We start from the raw sequence: 17942 nt of genomic DNA on the forward strand, positions 1-17942 counted from the left end.
AGTGATCCACTAGACTGACGTCTCTCCGGTAGCGCAGACGAAGACCGCAGCCCGGTTATTTTACAGACTTCAGTACAGCCAAGCAGTCGACAGTCTCTCCCGCAGAGACACAGAGAGGGGAAGAAGAAGAAGAAGGGGTAAAAAAAAGAGAACTTCAGAAACGACAAGCTGTAGTTTTGCAGCATGTTCAACCTTCGGCAATCTCCGTTTAAACACACTCGCCCAGCAACTGTTTGATTTTGCTGGTGTGTTGGCAATTTTGGGAAACCTTCGCCTTTTTATCCCCCGTTCGGCTGATGTGAAAACCCCCTCTATATTTGGAATGATGTGGACCTCTCATGATACTGTTGGATTTGTTTTCTTAGCCGGATTTTGCGTGCAATTTGGATTCTCCTTTGAAGGTAAAGACATGCAGATTTTTCTATCTCGGTGTCATCGTGTCGAGCTTGCTGCCTGCATGGTGGGAAGCAGCCTCGGTGGGAGAAAGTGTTAAAAAGTGCGCAGTGTTTCCAGAAATGCAAAGGAGGCTTTTTGGAGGATAAAATGTTTAAAGCGAGATGTGTTGTTTAAAAACAAAAGCCCAGAAATGGGGGGAAAGCGATGGAAGATGAAGAAGGTCGCGTTTTTTACACCGCGATGACGAAAAAAATGCAACTGGTGATTGTTTGAAATCAAGTCATTTCACATCGCGTGCAAGAGAACCGGACGGCTGATTTTTTTCTCTCATATTCTCTCATGCCAGAAATAGATTGGCCATTATAGAAGTAGAACTTTTTTTTTAGGGAGCATAAAAAGTGAGCGAACGGCCGGTGATTTCAGCACCACGGACAGCTGCAGCATGCGGCTGTCCGTGGTGCTGAAATCCTGAAATCCTGCCCTGCTCCATGACTGTGATTCTCACTTTCAAACTGCCTCTGTGATCTTCTTTCTCCATCTATCCGCATTCCAAAATCACTAAGTGCGCACAAACCTTTAGATGATCTTAACTGGACTGTGCGTGTAATTAAAATGAAGGTTTCGTGTGAAAGTTTGCATGCATCGTCGCCACCACTCTCCTTTAGGCGAAATTCCCTTTTTAGCGTCCCCCAAAACCAAACTCCTTTATTATTTATTCTGTTTTTCCCTTTTTATGCTCCTTTGTGTTGCCTCATTCTGATACAATCAAGTTTAGTATATCATATTATCGCGGATACAGAGAGCCCCAAAAACGGCCACACACACACACACACACACACACACACAACACACACAAAAAAAAAAACTCCCCTAAAAATACCCCCCCCCCCCCCCGCTCGTAATTATTAAGTGTCTGAATAATGTAGCGATGGTGCAACTGTGCGTTATGTAAATTCCCAATGAAGACGCTTCGGTATCTGTGACTGGGGGGGGGGGGGGGCGCCATCTCCTTCAATTAAAACAAGAACGCACCTTTATCAAGCGCACAGCTGCTGCGGCCGCAACTCTCACGACTGCGCTCACAAGCAGACCGTTTAAGTGATTAATTCATGGGTATTTCTTTGCGTGCACAAATCACACAACTGTCCCCCCATCATATCATATCTCCCTCCCTCCCTCCCTCTCTACTCCTTGCTCCCTTCTTTTTGTCATCTGCAGGTGTCGCTTCACGGATCTGCCCTCCAACATGACGGTTAAAGAGGGACAAAACATAGAAATGGCGTGCGCTTTCCAGAGCGGAACCGCGTCGGTGTATTTGGAGATCCAGTGGTGGTTCGTGAAAGCGCCGGAACCCACTGACAGCGAGGAGGAGGTCGACGCTGAAGAGGTACAAGGGATCTTTTTTTCCTTCTTTCTTTAACACCCCCTCCCATTTCCCATCACAAGCTAAGCGAGTTATGGTTAAAGCACACCCACTCATAAAGGAAATAAGGCCATCCAACAAGTATCCGCGCTATTACGCGCCTTATGTCATCAGCGGCGTGCTGGTGGTGCAGCCCTGAAGACAGAGCCAGGCGCTCATGGTGGAACTTTTTATTGACCTATTTTCTAACGAGGCACGGCGTGTAATGACCTTCAAATATCTTAAGCTACTGCCCTGAAGTCATCCAAAAAACTTAAGTGAAAAGTTAATATGCCCTTAGATTCCCATCATAACAGAGGCAGATCGAGTTTATTAAGAACTTATTATCAAGGCTTTTAACCATTTGGAACGTGAGCAAATTGGCTAGATTTCTTCCAAAAACATGGGCAAAAGGCAATGAGTAATGAAAGAATAAATTACCCAATAATTAGCAAGAAATTATGAAAAAAAAGTACAAGAACAATACCTGAAAATTTGTTAAAAAAGAAAAAAAGAAAGAAAACATGGAGATCACCTGAAAAGTATTTTTGACAAGTGTTTAAAAATTAAAAAGAAATATATATATATATTATATATATATATATATATATATATATATATATATACAGTATATATTATAAATGTGTAACAATTGTAATTATTATATTTTCCCTAGCCTTTTCCCTCTTTCCCTAGACACTTTTGATATTTTTTTCCTTATTTTTTTTTTCTTTTTTCCCTAGACACTTACCTTTGGCTTAATAAAATAAATCTTTAAAATCCACCAATTTCCTTGCAATTTGTTGAATATTTCTTACCAAGTTGCTCATTGCTTTTTTCCCCATGTTTGTTGTTTTTAATTGCACGTTTTGTTTAGTGTTCAGAGGTTTAAAAACTTGTAAAAGGCACCTAAAAGCAGGACTAGAAAAGTGATGTTAATCCCTGTCTCAAAGGGTTAGGGTCAATTCTATCTAAAATCTGGATAGTCAACTTCTATTTTCATATTTGATTTGATATTTTTTGGCTTCAGTCCACTCAAACAGTTCAATTAATCCCCCTATACACTGAAAGGAGAAATCCCATCAAGAGAAAGAAATATGAACATTAATCAAGGACTACTGTGAGCTCGTTCTGGATATTAATTACATGATAAATGAAGTAAATGAGCCCGGCTATTCACGAATGGGAAAAAAAAGTGTATGAATCAATACAGCCAAAGCATATTCTTGTATATTGCCTCATTAAACAGTGCATTGGAAGTGCTTTGGCATTTTTTGTTATGTATTGCCGTTGCATTACTGCCTGCTATGACAGCCTCCCTCAGCCCAAATAATGATGGGCTGCTTTAGTGGATGACAGTGTGTTTGCTGCATTCAAATGGATGGAAATGACTCGCTTATGTATTGTGTGGCAGGTAGCTGCATGTCAAGATTCGGAAGGGTTGGTGTATTGTCATGACAGACATCAAACAGTGCTCTTTCTATTTCAGTGACAAAGAGGCAGTGAGATGTGTGTGTGTGTGTGTGTGTGTGTGTGTGTGCATTACAGGGGGTTGGTTCGATATCCATGTGGCTTTAATTATTGTTCCATTGTTGCCCGGCTTTCATAGTGGCGTCGGCCAGGCTTTGATGTGGGTTTGATCCCACGTGACTCTTGGATGTTGGGCTGAAGTGGGCTATTGATGCAGACATCTCATTGTTACCCACATTTCTTATCATGGAAGGCCGTTTGAAATGAAAGCCGCTGCGTGAGTGAGTGTGTGTGTGTGTGTGTTTGTCCTGCAGTGTTGCAGTTTGAATGGGAACAGAGTCAAGACTGTGTCAGAGATGCTGCTTGGGAAGCAGCTGGTCTCCTGGAAATTTAGAGGAAATGAGCGCCGTGTCTTCGAATGTAAATACGTATGCAAATATAAGCTGCGTGCACGAGAAGTTAGGGGTTGTTGGGTGGTTGAAAGGATGACATGAAAAGAGAGACGTGGAGAACACAGACACTGAAATAGAGCTGCAGAAGGAAAGTAGAAGTCGGGCGGATGGGTGGGCGGATACTTTGTCTTCAACTCTCAGCGACCCAGGATCAGTTCTCAACTTTACAAATGAATATACTGTGAAATTTGATCTATTTTTGGCCTCAGCTCCAATTTTTCTTATTCAACTTTATCTCTTTTGACTGTTTTATTTAAAGCTTTTCAGTCATATCACAAAGACAAAAACATCAAAAACTGACATCCTGGCATCTACCCATACTGAGCTAAAGTATATCCACAGCCTAAAACAGGATATCTGCAGAGAAGTTATCATCTCTTTGTTTTATTTTACACATGGGTCCATAGTATTGTCTGTGGGAGCATAATTTATGGGTGTACCCAGAATCCCTGCAGTATTCATGGAGTAGAAACTGGACAGCAATGTAAAAATGACCATGTAGACAATGAAAAATGTACTACACACCCATACATTAATGTTAAACAGGTTATTCAGTTTCTTTAAAAACATAAATGAACATTATTGATCACTTTTCAAATGTGGTACCCAGTAGGTGAGAAATGGATTCTGTATACATATCAAAAAAAACATTACATTTTTTCAGCTATGTCGTATCTACTCTTTTCCAGGGTACTTAATTCAGTCAACCACTATTTAAAACATGATGAGGAGTTTTTATTCCAAAGTTTTAGAGTTCAATAATTAGCTCCAACCTTTAAAAAAATACAATCTGCTCATTTTGGTGACTAACCATGGGTTACATTTTTTGGATCTGGGGTGTAGGTTGAAAATTGAGAATTGTCTGAAAAGAATACTTCAACATTTGTTTATTGCTTAATTTTTGTGTTTCACCTTGAATTTGTGAACAAAACTTGTTTTTCTTGTATCCCTCCATAGTGAATGAAGAATCCAAAAAAGGTGATCGTTCTTCATTAATTGAGGTCATTGGGGACCATCTGTTTATTCACACAACTCGCACAGTTTAATCCAAGTCTCATGTTTCTAGCTGTATCCTTAGTGCTTCCCAAAAAACATTACATGGTGAAACAATTTTACCTGTGAGTAGCTTTTGTTGGATTCTCCATTCACCTTGTAGGCATGTGAGAAAAACAAACTATTCACCAGTGAAAGTATTTAACGATGTAGCATTTTAACATATGCATGTGTTTGGGAAGCACTGAGGATACAACTGGATAAATGAGACTTGAATTATAGTGTATGAGTTGTGTGAGTTAATGGATGGTCCCCAATGAGTTGTTTGCCTTTTTTGGGATTCTCTGTTCACCTTTTAGGCATGTGCGAAAAAGATTTCTTTACTAATTTATTGACCACAGAATGCAAAAAAGCCAAGCATTCTTAAAGAATTGAATGGAATTGGGGACCAATCCATTTTACAAATTGTCACACAACTCATAAAATACAATCTAAGTATATCCAGGTGTATCCTCAGAGCTACCCAAAAACATGCGTTTGTTAAAACGCTACATATTTCAACTTTTTTGGATTCTCCGTTAACCTTGGAGGCATGTGAGAAAAACAAAGTTTCCTTCCCTTATACAATAGTCAGCAAATGAGGAATCTTTGTTCACTGTAGGGAACAAAAAGGTTTTTTTTCAATAATTAAATTGTAAAACGCAATAAATAAGTGATCACCAAATGGTGACTTTGCAGGTGAAGTATTCCTTTAATTGATAATACTGAACAATTTCTACATGATATATAAATAAGAAACACTCCATGATCAGTTTGTGATGTTGTGCATGAAATCCAATTTGTATTGGAGGAAAATCATGTTCATGTTGTAATGTTTGTCCTCACGTGTGCTCTGGACATGGATTAGTGAAAGGAAGCAAAAAAAACAAACAAATAAACAAGTCAATAGAGAAGGCTGCTGTTTGGCTCCGGCTTCCACAACAAGTGGTAAATGATTCTCCTCTCAGATTATGAATGACACGCTGCCAGTTCATAATTATGCACAAACACAGAGAGACAGAGACAACATATTCACACCTCCATGACAAAGAGGATTCATGTCGCTGACGGGATTTTGCTACACTTGTGATGTTGTTGATTCAAGTCATAGAGTAAAGATACACAGAGAGGAGGCGAGTGATGGCGGAGAATGAGTGTGAGCTGATCATCTGCTGTTACAGAACACGAGCAGATTGCTGTGGAAGCAACAGGCCATCACTCTATATGGCATTTTAGTACAAGTACAAAACGAGGCAGCGTGGGGCGTGATAACACATAATTATGTTGTACTATTTGATATTCTATTGCATGCTCTGCGACTTGTTTTTATGTGTAAAATATTATCCCACAAAGGCTGGTGTGTTTTTAAATTGTACTGTAACTTTCTTTCTTTTAAATATTCATTCGTAGCATGTTTTGATTCTTGTTTGTTTTTATCTCTATTGTCTTTTTCACCACTCAGAGCTCGCACAAAAGGAGTTGCTATGTAGGCCACCTGTACTGCTTGTCTGAACATGTACAAATGGCAAAATAAACTTCTTGAATCTTGAAAAGATAGCCCTCAAAATATATAGAAGAATACAATGCTGAGTTTAAAATTTTAAAGAAATACCTTGTATATCAATTAATCACTCCGTGTTACATTGATTTTTTTGAAGAAACTTTTCTAGCATGCCTCAATGGTGAACGAAGATTCCAAAAAGGAAGAAAATTCTTGATGAATAGAAATACGGTACGTGTTTAAAAACAGCAAAACTACAATAAAACCTCCATTTGTTAAATCTCACACTACTCATGCAGTATAATCAAAGTCTCTTTTATCCAGTTTTATGCTCAGTACTTAACAAAAAGACTCTGCCTTGTTCAAAGGGGAAACTGAACTGAAATTGAAACTTATTTATGCTCTCTTCAGACTCCATTGGCAAAAACAATAATTTTACCTTGCTGAAAATGGGAGCTGCTGGTCTACGGCTGCCTTGATCTGTATATAGTTTGTGTTATTGAGAGAATTTGTTGAATCCAAACTAATCCCAAAGTCACACACTAACACAAACAAAATTCCGATTGAGGCAGTGGGAGACCAGCAGCTCCTGTGTTCAGTGAAGTAAAATTATTGTTTTTGTCAGTGGAGTCTGGCTATGAAGAGAGCATAGATAACGCTGCCTTCATGTGCTTCTTGGAAATGACATATTTACTATATTAACAAGGTATGAGCATATGAATGGCCCTCCTAAGTCATAATTACAAGTGGGAAATTGGGAAATTTTAATGATACCAGAGTTGAAGTTTGCATGATGTTTCAGGGCGGCAGAAATGGCAGAAATCATGGAAATAGTGTCAACAATTGATGATAAGAAAAATTGTATTTAATTATTTTGTTCATAGTTAGCTATCATTTATCTTTAGTGGTTGCACATTTTAATATATGCACCTATTAGCTGTAGCAAGCAAGCAAACTTTGACCTATAAAGCATGCCAGGTGAGTATACTAACATTGATGACAATGTTAAGTCAGCCAGCTAATGTTAACATTACAGCAATTTTTTTTCCTGATTTTTAGATTTTTCATTTACCATGGAGGCATGCAAAAAAAAACCCCAAAAAAACATGGGGTTAGGTCTTGATATGTAAATATGGAGGGCATATGCAGAATACACATTGAAATCCACTGTCCGAGATGACAGAACTACAGTTAGAGGTGTAGTGTGTTGTACTGATGCAGCAGAGTCATGTCTCGGAACATCCAGCATGCTGTCCTGCGGCTGCGGCTACAGTGGGCCAGTAATGTGCCACTGGCTACCATATAGTCTTATTGTGCTATTGAATTACACCAACATACAGATTACACAGAACTCCCCACTGCTTATGTACTGTATTTGTAAATGACAAAAATACCAAAGATAATTAGGAATTAGTCATTACACTGAATAGGTTTTTCATAGTTTATTTATAGCTCATGTACTACAAGCATGGATTTTATAACTAATTTTGTCATAGTTTGCTACTATGTCCTAATCCTTCAAAACAAACATTAAATCATTTATTGTTTTAATTTTGTAGTATTGTTGTAATCTCTCTCTCTCTCTCTCTCTCTCTCTCTCTTTCTATACAGAAAAAGCAATGTATATATATATATATATACACTGCTTTTTCTGTGCTATTTTAATCCTGCTCTGTGAGGCCCTTGGGGCTGCATGATTGTATGAAAGGTGCTATACCTTTAAATTGCTGAGGAGAATCTCTGCACACCTCAGTCTATAAACAAAGTGAAAAACTCCTGCACACTATCCCATCTACTGCTGACATGTACTAAATGTCAAGCAGACCTTCATCAGGTATGATGGCAGTATCAAAACTTCACATATATACAAACATTTTGAGTAAGTCTATGTTTGTACATATGTAGAAAAGTGTTGATGCTGCCATCATACCTGATAAAAGTCTGCGATACCGTTTTTTTTTTTTCATTCAATAAACATGTCAAGTGGAACAGTGTGTAGGAGTTTCTCTCTATGAAAGGTGTTATATAAAAAAAGCTTGATCTGATTTATTTAAAAGAACGGTGATTTCATATGCAGCAAATAGAAGCATTTTTGATTTAGTCTCAGTTCTCTCTTGGCGATCTGAATTACTCACAAGGTTGATTCCTGCCCGACATATTGTTTGACGGCCTACTTTCTATGGGCCCCTTCACCCCATGGGCCCCAGTACAACCGCCCTGCCTGCACTGTCTATATTTACACCCCTGATGCTGTCCATTCTTTTTGGATACTCTTCATCTGTTTTTGGTAACCTCCTGGAAAACAGCCATCCAGGTTAAATTATGCATTTCATAACAATTAAAATATGTCACACTCCTCTTGTTTAATATCTCAGGTTGCATAATATATTATTGGCTATTTTGCTTTCACTGGGCTGATCAAATCCATTACTAGTTATTTCACTTATATATCAGTGGTGTCCAGCCTTTTTAGTTTGTGACCCCTTGAAGTGAAGCAGTGTGTACTGACATCCCAAACTCTGTCTCCCAAAAATTACATGACTAAAATGTGTTGCCAGAATTATTTTGAAAGGAACTCAATTGCTGCCTGCTAATATGTCAACTTGTAACATTCATTTAACAGTCAGGAGATCTTGATCTGGGCGAAATATTGATTTAGTAAACACTTAATATCTTGTGCATAGAGATATTTTTGATTTTCTTATAATTCAACCAGGACTCTCCCCAAGCTTAATCTGCTGTGAGTGCCTATCTGCACTTTAGCTGTGTACAGATGTCACCTCAGGGAGACAGAGCTGACCTCTCATCACAGGGGCCTAATGCTGATTTGAGTGTTTTGGACTGATTCTCCCCTTTGGTCTGAAAATAGTTAGAAACTGAAAAGATACTCAAAGATGAAAAAAAGTGAATACAAGTCAGAAAAAAGAGCACAAATGTGTGCACACTTTAAAAAGTAATATAAGGAACCTATCACCGTCGCCTAATTAAATGCATGGCTGCAGGATAAAAATTCAAATGTATTGATCTAGACAAAACCTTTTAATTTGCAAACATCATTTTGATGAGTTGTTATGACATAAACATGTTGACAATTACATCAACTTAGTAATGTGTGAAATTTAAACTCAAATTTGTGTGTTAATTGTTTTAAAACCAAATTTAATTTGTAGTAAGCCAATAAAATTGGCTTGGGAATTCAACTTCTCAAAGACATTTCTTGCTTAAAAACTTGTTTTGCTGTCAGTTATTAAGTTGACGATACTTAAAAATGCCTTTGATTGTAGAGGAGAAGCTAATTCCCTTAACTCAATGAAGTGAGCTCATTGGATGTGATTTAATTTCCAGTCCACATAATTCAAAAAGATTGATGCAAACTGTTGTTTTTGTCATTTTTTAACCAAATAGTTTGATTTTAGAGTGTAGGAGAGCAGTATTAAACACATTGGGCCATAATTGACTCTTTTATTCTGTCTCAATCGTGTTTAATTCTGTTATTAGTACTATTATTTCTGTTTACTGCTAACATTCTTTGAACTGTATTTCCTCTAATTAGTATTGGTTGTGTATTTTTGTTTTGACACCCAACCTGCATCTGCTTTGCCCTGCTTTGCCTTGTTTGTCAAAACACTTTGTAAACTCTGCTTTTAAAGGTGCTATATAAATAAAGTTAATATTATTATTATTATATTGGGGGGAATCCAAGGTCACCATAAAACACACGACGGTCACATCTCTTCCTCGTGTTAATACTTGGAATGGATAACTCAACCCACATCAGTGTTTTTTCTATTTATTTATTTTAATGTTGTAAAATCATGATAAAAACATGTCTGACTTTTTTTTGTAATGACACATTTTTTTTTAAACTTTTGTCAATCATCATTATTATTTTTTTTAATTTATTTTTTGGCTTCCATATTCTTTTAGCTTAGTTGTGCAGATTTTAGGCATATGAAGCATTTCAAGAAACTCTAAATAACATCACTATGAGCAAAAATACAGTGCAGAGGGTTAAAATAAGATAAGAAAAAGCAAAAAGTTTTCTGACCCTTGCTGTGACCCACTGCAGAGAATGACTTTAGAGACCCCCCCCAATATGTTACAAATCATGTCTGAAGGGGAGCTCATGTCTTATTAAGAGGAGCCAAGCTCCCCATGGTCTGCTGTGTTCGATTTTCTGTCAAACTATCATGTGAGTGTAACACAGTTTAACGGCTGACTTGAAGTCAGTGATGATAAACTGAAAAGTGATGATGATGTAAATCACCCATTGAGGCCAGATCATCACCATGACCCAATCTAACTACCACACATCAATCACATCTGTGGCTACAAGTCTGAGGTGAAAAAATAATGCATGCTCACCGGTGGAAGCCATAAAATACACCATCACTAAATACCCCAAGGCTGTGGATTTCTGCTTTGCTTCTTTGACCTCCATCATGAAATAAGAAAGCATAGGAAGAAACAGAATACTGCCTCCTGGGTAATTATAATAACTGAAGGCTATGCCGCACATGGTGGACAAAAAGCCTCATTTCCATGTTTTTCAATTTAAAAATACATTAGTCAATTCCCCTTTTGGTTTCAAACCCTAAATCCCTCTTATTCTGGAGAGGTGGATTCTTCCCGGGGTTTGATCTCTCTTTTTTTATCCAGTTAATCCGACCACTATTGTTTGTCATAAGATCAATTTATTGAGTCAATCTTTACAACCCTGTCCACTGGTAATTCTATTTGGTGTGGGATTATGTTTGCATAGAAGGAAACAAAAGGAGGAGAGCTGAGTTTTATCTTGGAAGGTAACTGTTCTGATCCTTTCAGCCAGCGCTCAGCGAGTTTGCCGTATTTATATTCCCAGCTAGAATAAATACATAAAAAATAAAAACAGCTTAGAATCAATTTAATGCCTCCTGCGAGTGGAGGGAAATCTTTGCATATCTGGAGTATCAGAGGAGATACACCTTGACAGTATGAATTTTCGCAGGTGGATCAAGCAAAAGCACAAAGAATCAGAGATGCTGCCGGAGACCCAACGTGTATGTGTGCTCTTTAAAAATTCATACTGCATTTCATTCCTCAAATACCGCCCGGGGTGCATAAATGGCTTGGCTGCCGGATTCAAACCAGGATTTACCTGACCTGAGATATGTTAAAAGATGTGTCTGTAAAAAGTGAGATGAATTAAGAGAAGGTAAGCGGACATGATGCTAGGCTGCCTTCGGCCATGCCCGCCAGTGAAAACAGGGATCAGCTGCGGCCTTCGGTCAGAATACAAACGACCATTACATAAAACATCTGTCGGCGCACTTTGACCAAAAATGCACTCAAGCCACTGCGAGCTTTACCTCTCTTAACAAGTGAGTTTATAAATCCAGTGGGTGTAACAGCAAGGAAGCATAAAATCCATTGGCTGCCGTGCTCTCTGAGTGACCTTACTGTCTGCCTCTCCGCCCCTCCATCACTGCCTGACTGCAGCCCGTGCATCCTACTCCGACACTCTCGCTGAGATAACTGCATCAGGAGTCAATACGATGCACCAGGCAGCCACGGTCCCCCCGGTAACTGCTCTCATCAGCCGCGTCGCCCCCATATGTGCACGCACGTCCGTAATGATTGTAATGGTTTCCAAAAGGTTTGCAGTGAACACGAGTTCTCCACAGGAGGCTGCTGTTTGTGTGTGAGCATGCACCGGCACATGAAAGAGCCTGCTGCTTTCATTTTCGACTAGTGGACTGTTCGCTGTCAGGCTCCACTATAGTCATCAGTCATGGAAGAAAGGCTTCCTTGAAATCACTGAAAGCTGCTGCATTACTGCATTGTGCTGCTGGAACACTGGCCTCATGTTGCACTGCACCACTGTCACACTCTCAACTTTTCTGTCTCAAAGAAGGAAAAAAATCAACTCTTTTGTTCATACCTTACTAATATGAGTGCAAGTAACTCTACTGCACACTCTTATGGCCTTTATTTCAATCAGCTTAACCTTAGTGATGGCTCGAAGTCCAAGTCACACCTCCAGATCAGCCAAGTCTATAGCGGAGATACACAATTTGCTTTGGTCAAGGGCAACTTTTGTAAAATGACAGGACGCAAAGGGGGAGAGTCGCAGCAGCCCCATACTTGTTTGTAGGATTTTGGATGTCTCAGGGACTTAAGGACATTTGCAAGATTTTAGGATGTTTTTAGACTTTAATGACATTTGTAGGATTTTAAGATGTTTCTTGGATTTAAAGACATTTCTGGGATTTAAGGATATTTCGGGGATTTAAGGACATTTCTGGGATTTAAGGAGATTTCTGGAATGTTAGGGCATTTCTGACATTTTAGGACATTTAGGAGTTTAGGAAATTTCTAGGATCTCAGGATCTTTATAAGAATTTAGGACATTTGTAGGATTTTAAGACGTTTCTAGTATTTTAGGACATTTTTAGGATTTGAGGAGGTTTCTGGGATTTTAGGATGTTGTTCAGATTTTTCTCGGATTTCAGGACATATCCAGGATTTTAGGACACCCAGGCTTCCACCTAGGAGGGAGGCATATCTGTGCCTAGGTTGTCATCAGTTTTTATGATAAAGAAGATGTTTGCACATTTATGTCCAGAACACACTGCCTGTTTGAGTGAGCTACTTCGCTGAACTGCTGCAGCTTGAAGGCTTATGGTGTTCACACAGCCAAAGTTGTTGCTGTAGTGCTCCTGAAGAGCTGCCTGCTTCTATAACTACTGTACGTCCACAATTAAAAGCTGATACTCCACTAATTTAGGGAGCCATGCAAGCCACTGCATTGTCAACAACATGACACTGCAAACATTTCATAATAAAAAGACGTTTGTTCACTAATAAAGGGATTCTGTCAACAGAAGCATTGTAAGAGGGCTTTTATTTTGAAATGTAGACAGGTATGGTTCAGTATAAAAGTTATACTTACATGCTTTTATGTCTGTGACGATAAATACATTCAAACTCCAACGAAAGGCAGTATAATGTAAATATGATAATCAAATCACGATTTTTACTGTCCATTTTTGCCAAGAACCATGCATGTCACGCAAAAAAAAGTAGTCGAGACTCCGATGTAGCTGTGCTAAAGCAGCGCTGCTAACACAAGCAGTGCTTACCAGGTTATAGATTTATGCATTGTTTCACTTAATGTTGAAAGGAAGAAATGAAAAACAATGAAATGGGATATTCATCAGAATTGTTCCTCTTGCCTCTGAACCTTGAGTACAGTGGACAGGCTGGTGCAAGCATTTTACTGATGGCTGACAAGGACTGAAGATTACAGACTAAGGAGACACAATGTTTTTATTAGCTGTGGGACTGAGGAATAAAGGTCAAAACATTTGAACTGAACAGATTGATTATCGATATTGATGTGAGCAGTACAGGGCTTTTCCGTTCCCTACTAAAGAACACATTACATGTTTACTGATGTGCTAAATTAGCTAAAAAAAAACAATTGGTGAAGAAACAAATGTGTTTTTTGGAAAACTTAGTGGCTCATGTTGAGTGGCAGGCTAATTTCTGGCTGTGTAAATATTTTTTTAACCTTCAAACAGAGGGAAATGGTGCATTCATTTGGGATTATTTTTTAGTGGTTAATGAACCCACATTGGATGCACTGGCGCAAACGTTACCAAATGGCGGTGCACAGTGCGGACCCAGACCAGGGAACAGTTTCTCATAAACGGATGAGAATAGGTAATAATCTTCATGGGGTGCTGTTTTTTTTTTTACGATGGAGGAGAGTGGGCGCAGCTAATCCAGTTACTACAGCAATATCTTCACTTAATTGGATTGCTTACTGTGTGTAGACAGTTTTCTAGAGAAAATAACAGCATGAGAGAGATGTCAGAGAGATGACAGCATGAAGCATGACGCAACTGACTTGCTACTTTCTGGCCACAGACTGTTTTCTTGGGTCTAACCAAAGTAGCACTACATACCTTGAACACTTTTGGATTGAAGTACAGCTGTGAGTCAGCTTTCTCCACTATAAACATTGTAAAAAAACCAAAGGCCATTCCAGGCTTACCAACAAGCACCTACTCTTGAATGAGAATGGTACTTGCTCCATTGATGCCACAGTTCAAACTACCAGCAGGGCAGCCACAAGACTATTTCTATCTCCAGGAAAGGAAGCAAAAAACATACAAAAATGTTAGGGAGATTCTGTCTTGTTTCATTTTACTTGAAATGTCAGCAGAAAGTTCCATTCAAGTGATATTCAAACATTGTGCAGCACTTTAATGTTGCTGCTGGTAAAACTGAGGTAATATTTATGTACTTCATGTATTGCTGTTTCTTAATCCATAATAATACATTCTCGTGTGTTAATTGATTTATATTTTCACATGATGATCTTAAATCTACAAAGTATCTTACCAAGCTGCAACCTCCAGAGCTGGAAAAACAAAGTGAATGCAGAAGTGTCACACACTGCAGTTTCTCTAACAGCCACTTGAGGCTGGCTCCAAAATAGAGTCAATCCCCATAGACCACCGTGTTAAAATGTCTAACTTTACAGCAGAAATAAACATGTTTAAAGCCAGGTACAAAAACTGTTTTTGGTCTTCGTAGCTAATTTTCCCATTTATGACAACCATACAGGGAGAGATTTTTACCTTTTTGGCTCCAAAAAAAACAAGCTGGTGATGGTCAAAATGTCAAAGTCAAGGCTTCAGAATGGGAGTCAACAAACCAATGGGTGATGTCAACAACACAATCTGATCCCAACTCATCAAATTTTGCCATTTGGTCAGTGTTGTTTAAGTCTACATGTGACCAGCTAACTATCTCCTGCATCTGTAGTTTATGTGTTATGATGGCATGTCAGTTTGTGCCTGCTAAGGCATTGTGTCTTTTCAAAATAAACTTCTGTTTTTACACAGGAAATGGACAGTTTCTGCTCATTTAATGCAGTCTTTTTCAAAAATAAACTTACAATGGTAAAACAACTTGTAACAACTTCCATTTTTATTTTCTTTTGCAACAAATGTACTTGGCTATGTTTAGAATAAAAGTTTTGGTTTTGCTGAACACACACACACACACACACACACACACACACACACACACACACACATATATATATATATATATATATGTGGGAAGAGAACAGCAGACCCCCAGGTAGACCTATCCAACTCACCTCCCACCCACTCTATGTGGACTTTCCAGCTCCTTATATTATGTTGCTACCAGCATTGTTTCACCTGATGTTGTCCTGCAGCGTATCACACGGCTGCAACAGATCATCATATCATACGACCATACAAGGTGGCTCTGGCATTGTCGGATGCCTAAATCACTGACTAAGTGGCGGTAGTTAATGAGCTGGCACAGCTGACCACTAGATGCCACCAAATCTGCCTAAATCTTACACATTGACCATATGTCAATGATTTTATCTGACAGATTTCAGGGTAAGCTACAATTTTAGACAGTATGGAGTTTAAACCATGGGAAATTTTGCACCTGGACTTCTTTGAATTGTATTCCCTTTTTTCTAGTGTTTGGAGCAGCAGGTAGGTGCATGTGGGATTGAGTCATGGTAATACAGAAGCATTTGACCCAGTGCAACAGTGGCTCATTGATGTATTTTTAATAGGTTTTGGACAACAATGGAGCTCCATGAGGCAGAGGAAGAATATATATCAGGTTTTGGATACACAGTTCTTGGTAGTAGGATGCATTCTTTTTTGGTTTGGGCTTTGTCATGGTCAATAAGTGACTAAACCAAAGAAAAAAAGTATATATTTATATATAATGAAATGTGCCAAGGTGCTCTGGTTAGAGGGCATTTATTCTCTCACGATGGCGATGGAGGGTTGCGGAACATGATTGACTGCTCCTGTGTCGAAGAGAATGACAGACAGAGCTCTGTCAGCTGACTCTGCAATATTTCAGGGAAAAAAAACACATCATTACTTGGCCATATTGATAAATGTCTTCTTTTCTTTTCTTTGAAAAGCAAAGCTCTAGAATGACTCATTGGACCATCACACAACACAAACATAATGCGTTTGAAATGTGAAGGTCACAGGGAGGATTTTTTTACTCTTTCAAGGATTTTATCTGTGTTTGGATTTGCACATTTTTAATTTGGAGCGCCTTTTATGGTATTATAGGACTCCTCCAGTCCTGTAATTTGGGTAATTTTTGCTCTACACCATGGCCTGAAATCACATAAAGATGTGCTTTTCAGTGTTATTAATAGGTTAAACATTAAAATATTTTGCATGCTATTTGTCTTTGGTCTATTTCTGCATTTCATGTCTGTCGTTTCTTTGACTTCTCCTTCCAATCATGCCAGAAAAGCCCTGATGTGACTTTAAATGACTGTTATTAGATCCAGGGTAGTTTCAGCCATGTTGCACCCACTCACGTACTGTGGAGGAATGAGATGATGGAGGGAAAGATGAAGGGACTGGCAGATGGAAAAAACATATGGGAGGTGTGATGCAATAAGGATACAGGATGCCTTTGGGGAAATATCTGGAAGAGATTCATACATGCATGCAAAACAAATCCTCATTTACTGTCCCGTGTGGATCTACACAGCTCTGTATATTGGCAAGGCTGCATGACAGGATCATTGGAGACTCACAAGGCAGGGACTTGCTCTTTCATTGAAGCGAGCTATCCATGCTCCTTTTCGATAATGAGGGGAGGAGAGCTATCAGAAACAGGGCGTCTTACATTGTAATCATATCGTGTTACCCGTCAGCTGCCAAGACCCTACATTTTAAGCAAAATGTGTATTTTATTACTTGAACAAATTAATTCCCTAAACGTTTAATTTTTTTTTTTTTTTTAAGATTTCAGATTGTGATTCTGTTCTTGGCCCAGTCTCACGTATTCAGTGTCTGTGGACAGGTCCACTATGAGTAATTTCTCACTTTATAATTATGTGAGTAAAACTGTGTAGCACTTTCAAAACCAGGGTTACAAACTCCTTCATAGTTACAGAAAGAAGTAAAGTAATTGACTCAATAAATAAATACACATGCAAACATTTACCAAACAAAAAAGGGCAAGGAATAATCGTTTATGCCTTTAAGAATTAATAGATTTTGTCATGAGATTTAAAACACTAAAATATGACCACTGATGTTAACATGAAGCTACATGTAGCGGTGTACCTGCAGGTGAGTGACTTTGGATAGTCGCATCTTCTCCCGATAATCACCAAAAAATAAATAAATCATATAAAATAAATAAATCATAAATAAATAAACTTATCTGGGCATGTTCCACCTGGAATATGATCTAAAAGGGAAATTATCACAGGAGCCAAGACTATATGTCTCCCTGACATTAGCATATAGCTCATGATCTGAAATTAAGGTAGAATTATACATTGGCAACAAGATTCCATGTTTCCTTGTAAGAGAAAACAATTGGAGGAAATCTGTCAGGATCTGATGTCATCTTAAAGCAAAGGTAGAAAATATGTTGCAAACATAACATTCGGAATGGTTTTATGCCTGGAGTATCTTTCCTCACAGGGATTACTTTTACATGTAATCATTTTCTGAATCTTTGACCACCTTCAATGTGACATTGTAACATTATTTATCTGACAGAAAATAGGTACAATGTAGATTTATTAGTCATTTTTAAAAGGTAGTGTAAAAAAAACAAAATTAAAATGTGTTCTCAAATCCTGCTACATCTTTTGTAG

General features: G+C 38.5%; 1 protein-coding gene across 1 annotated transcript in view; it reads left to right on the forward strand.

Annotated features, from left to right (window-relative positions):
• The first annotated feature begins 325 nt into the window (after positions 1–325).
• vstm2a (V-set and transmembrane domain containing 2A) overlaps positions 326–17942 on the forward strand; it is a 94193-nt gene continuing 76576 nt past the window's right edge. Inside the window, exons 1-2 of the mRNA XM_042510902.1 lie at positions 326–403; positions 1619–1783. Coding sequence (XP_042366836.1) covers positions 326–403; positions 1619–1783 — 243 coding nt within the window. The remainder of the gene's footprint in view (positions 404–1618; positions 1784–17942) is intronic.

This window comes from Plectropomus leopardus, chromosome 21, assembly GCF_008729295.1.
Source record: "Plectropomus leopardus isolate mb chromosome 21, YSFRI_Pleo_2.0, whole genome shotgun sequence".
Taxonomy (NCBI): Eukaryota; Metazoa; Chordata; class Actinopteri; order Perciformes; family Serranidae; genus Plectropomus; species Plectropomus leopardus.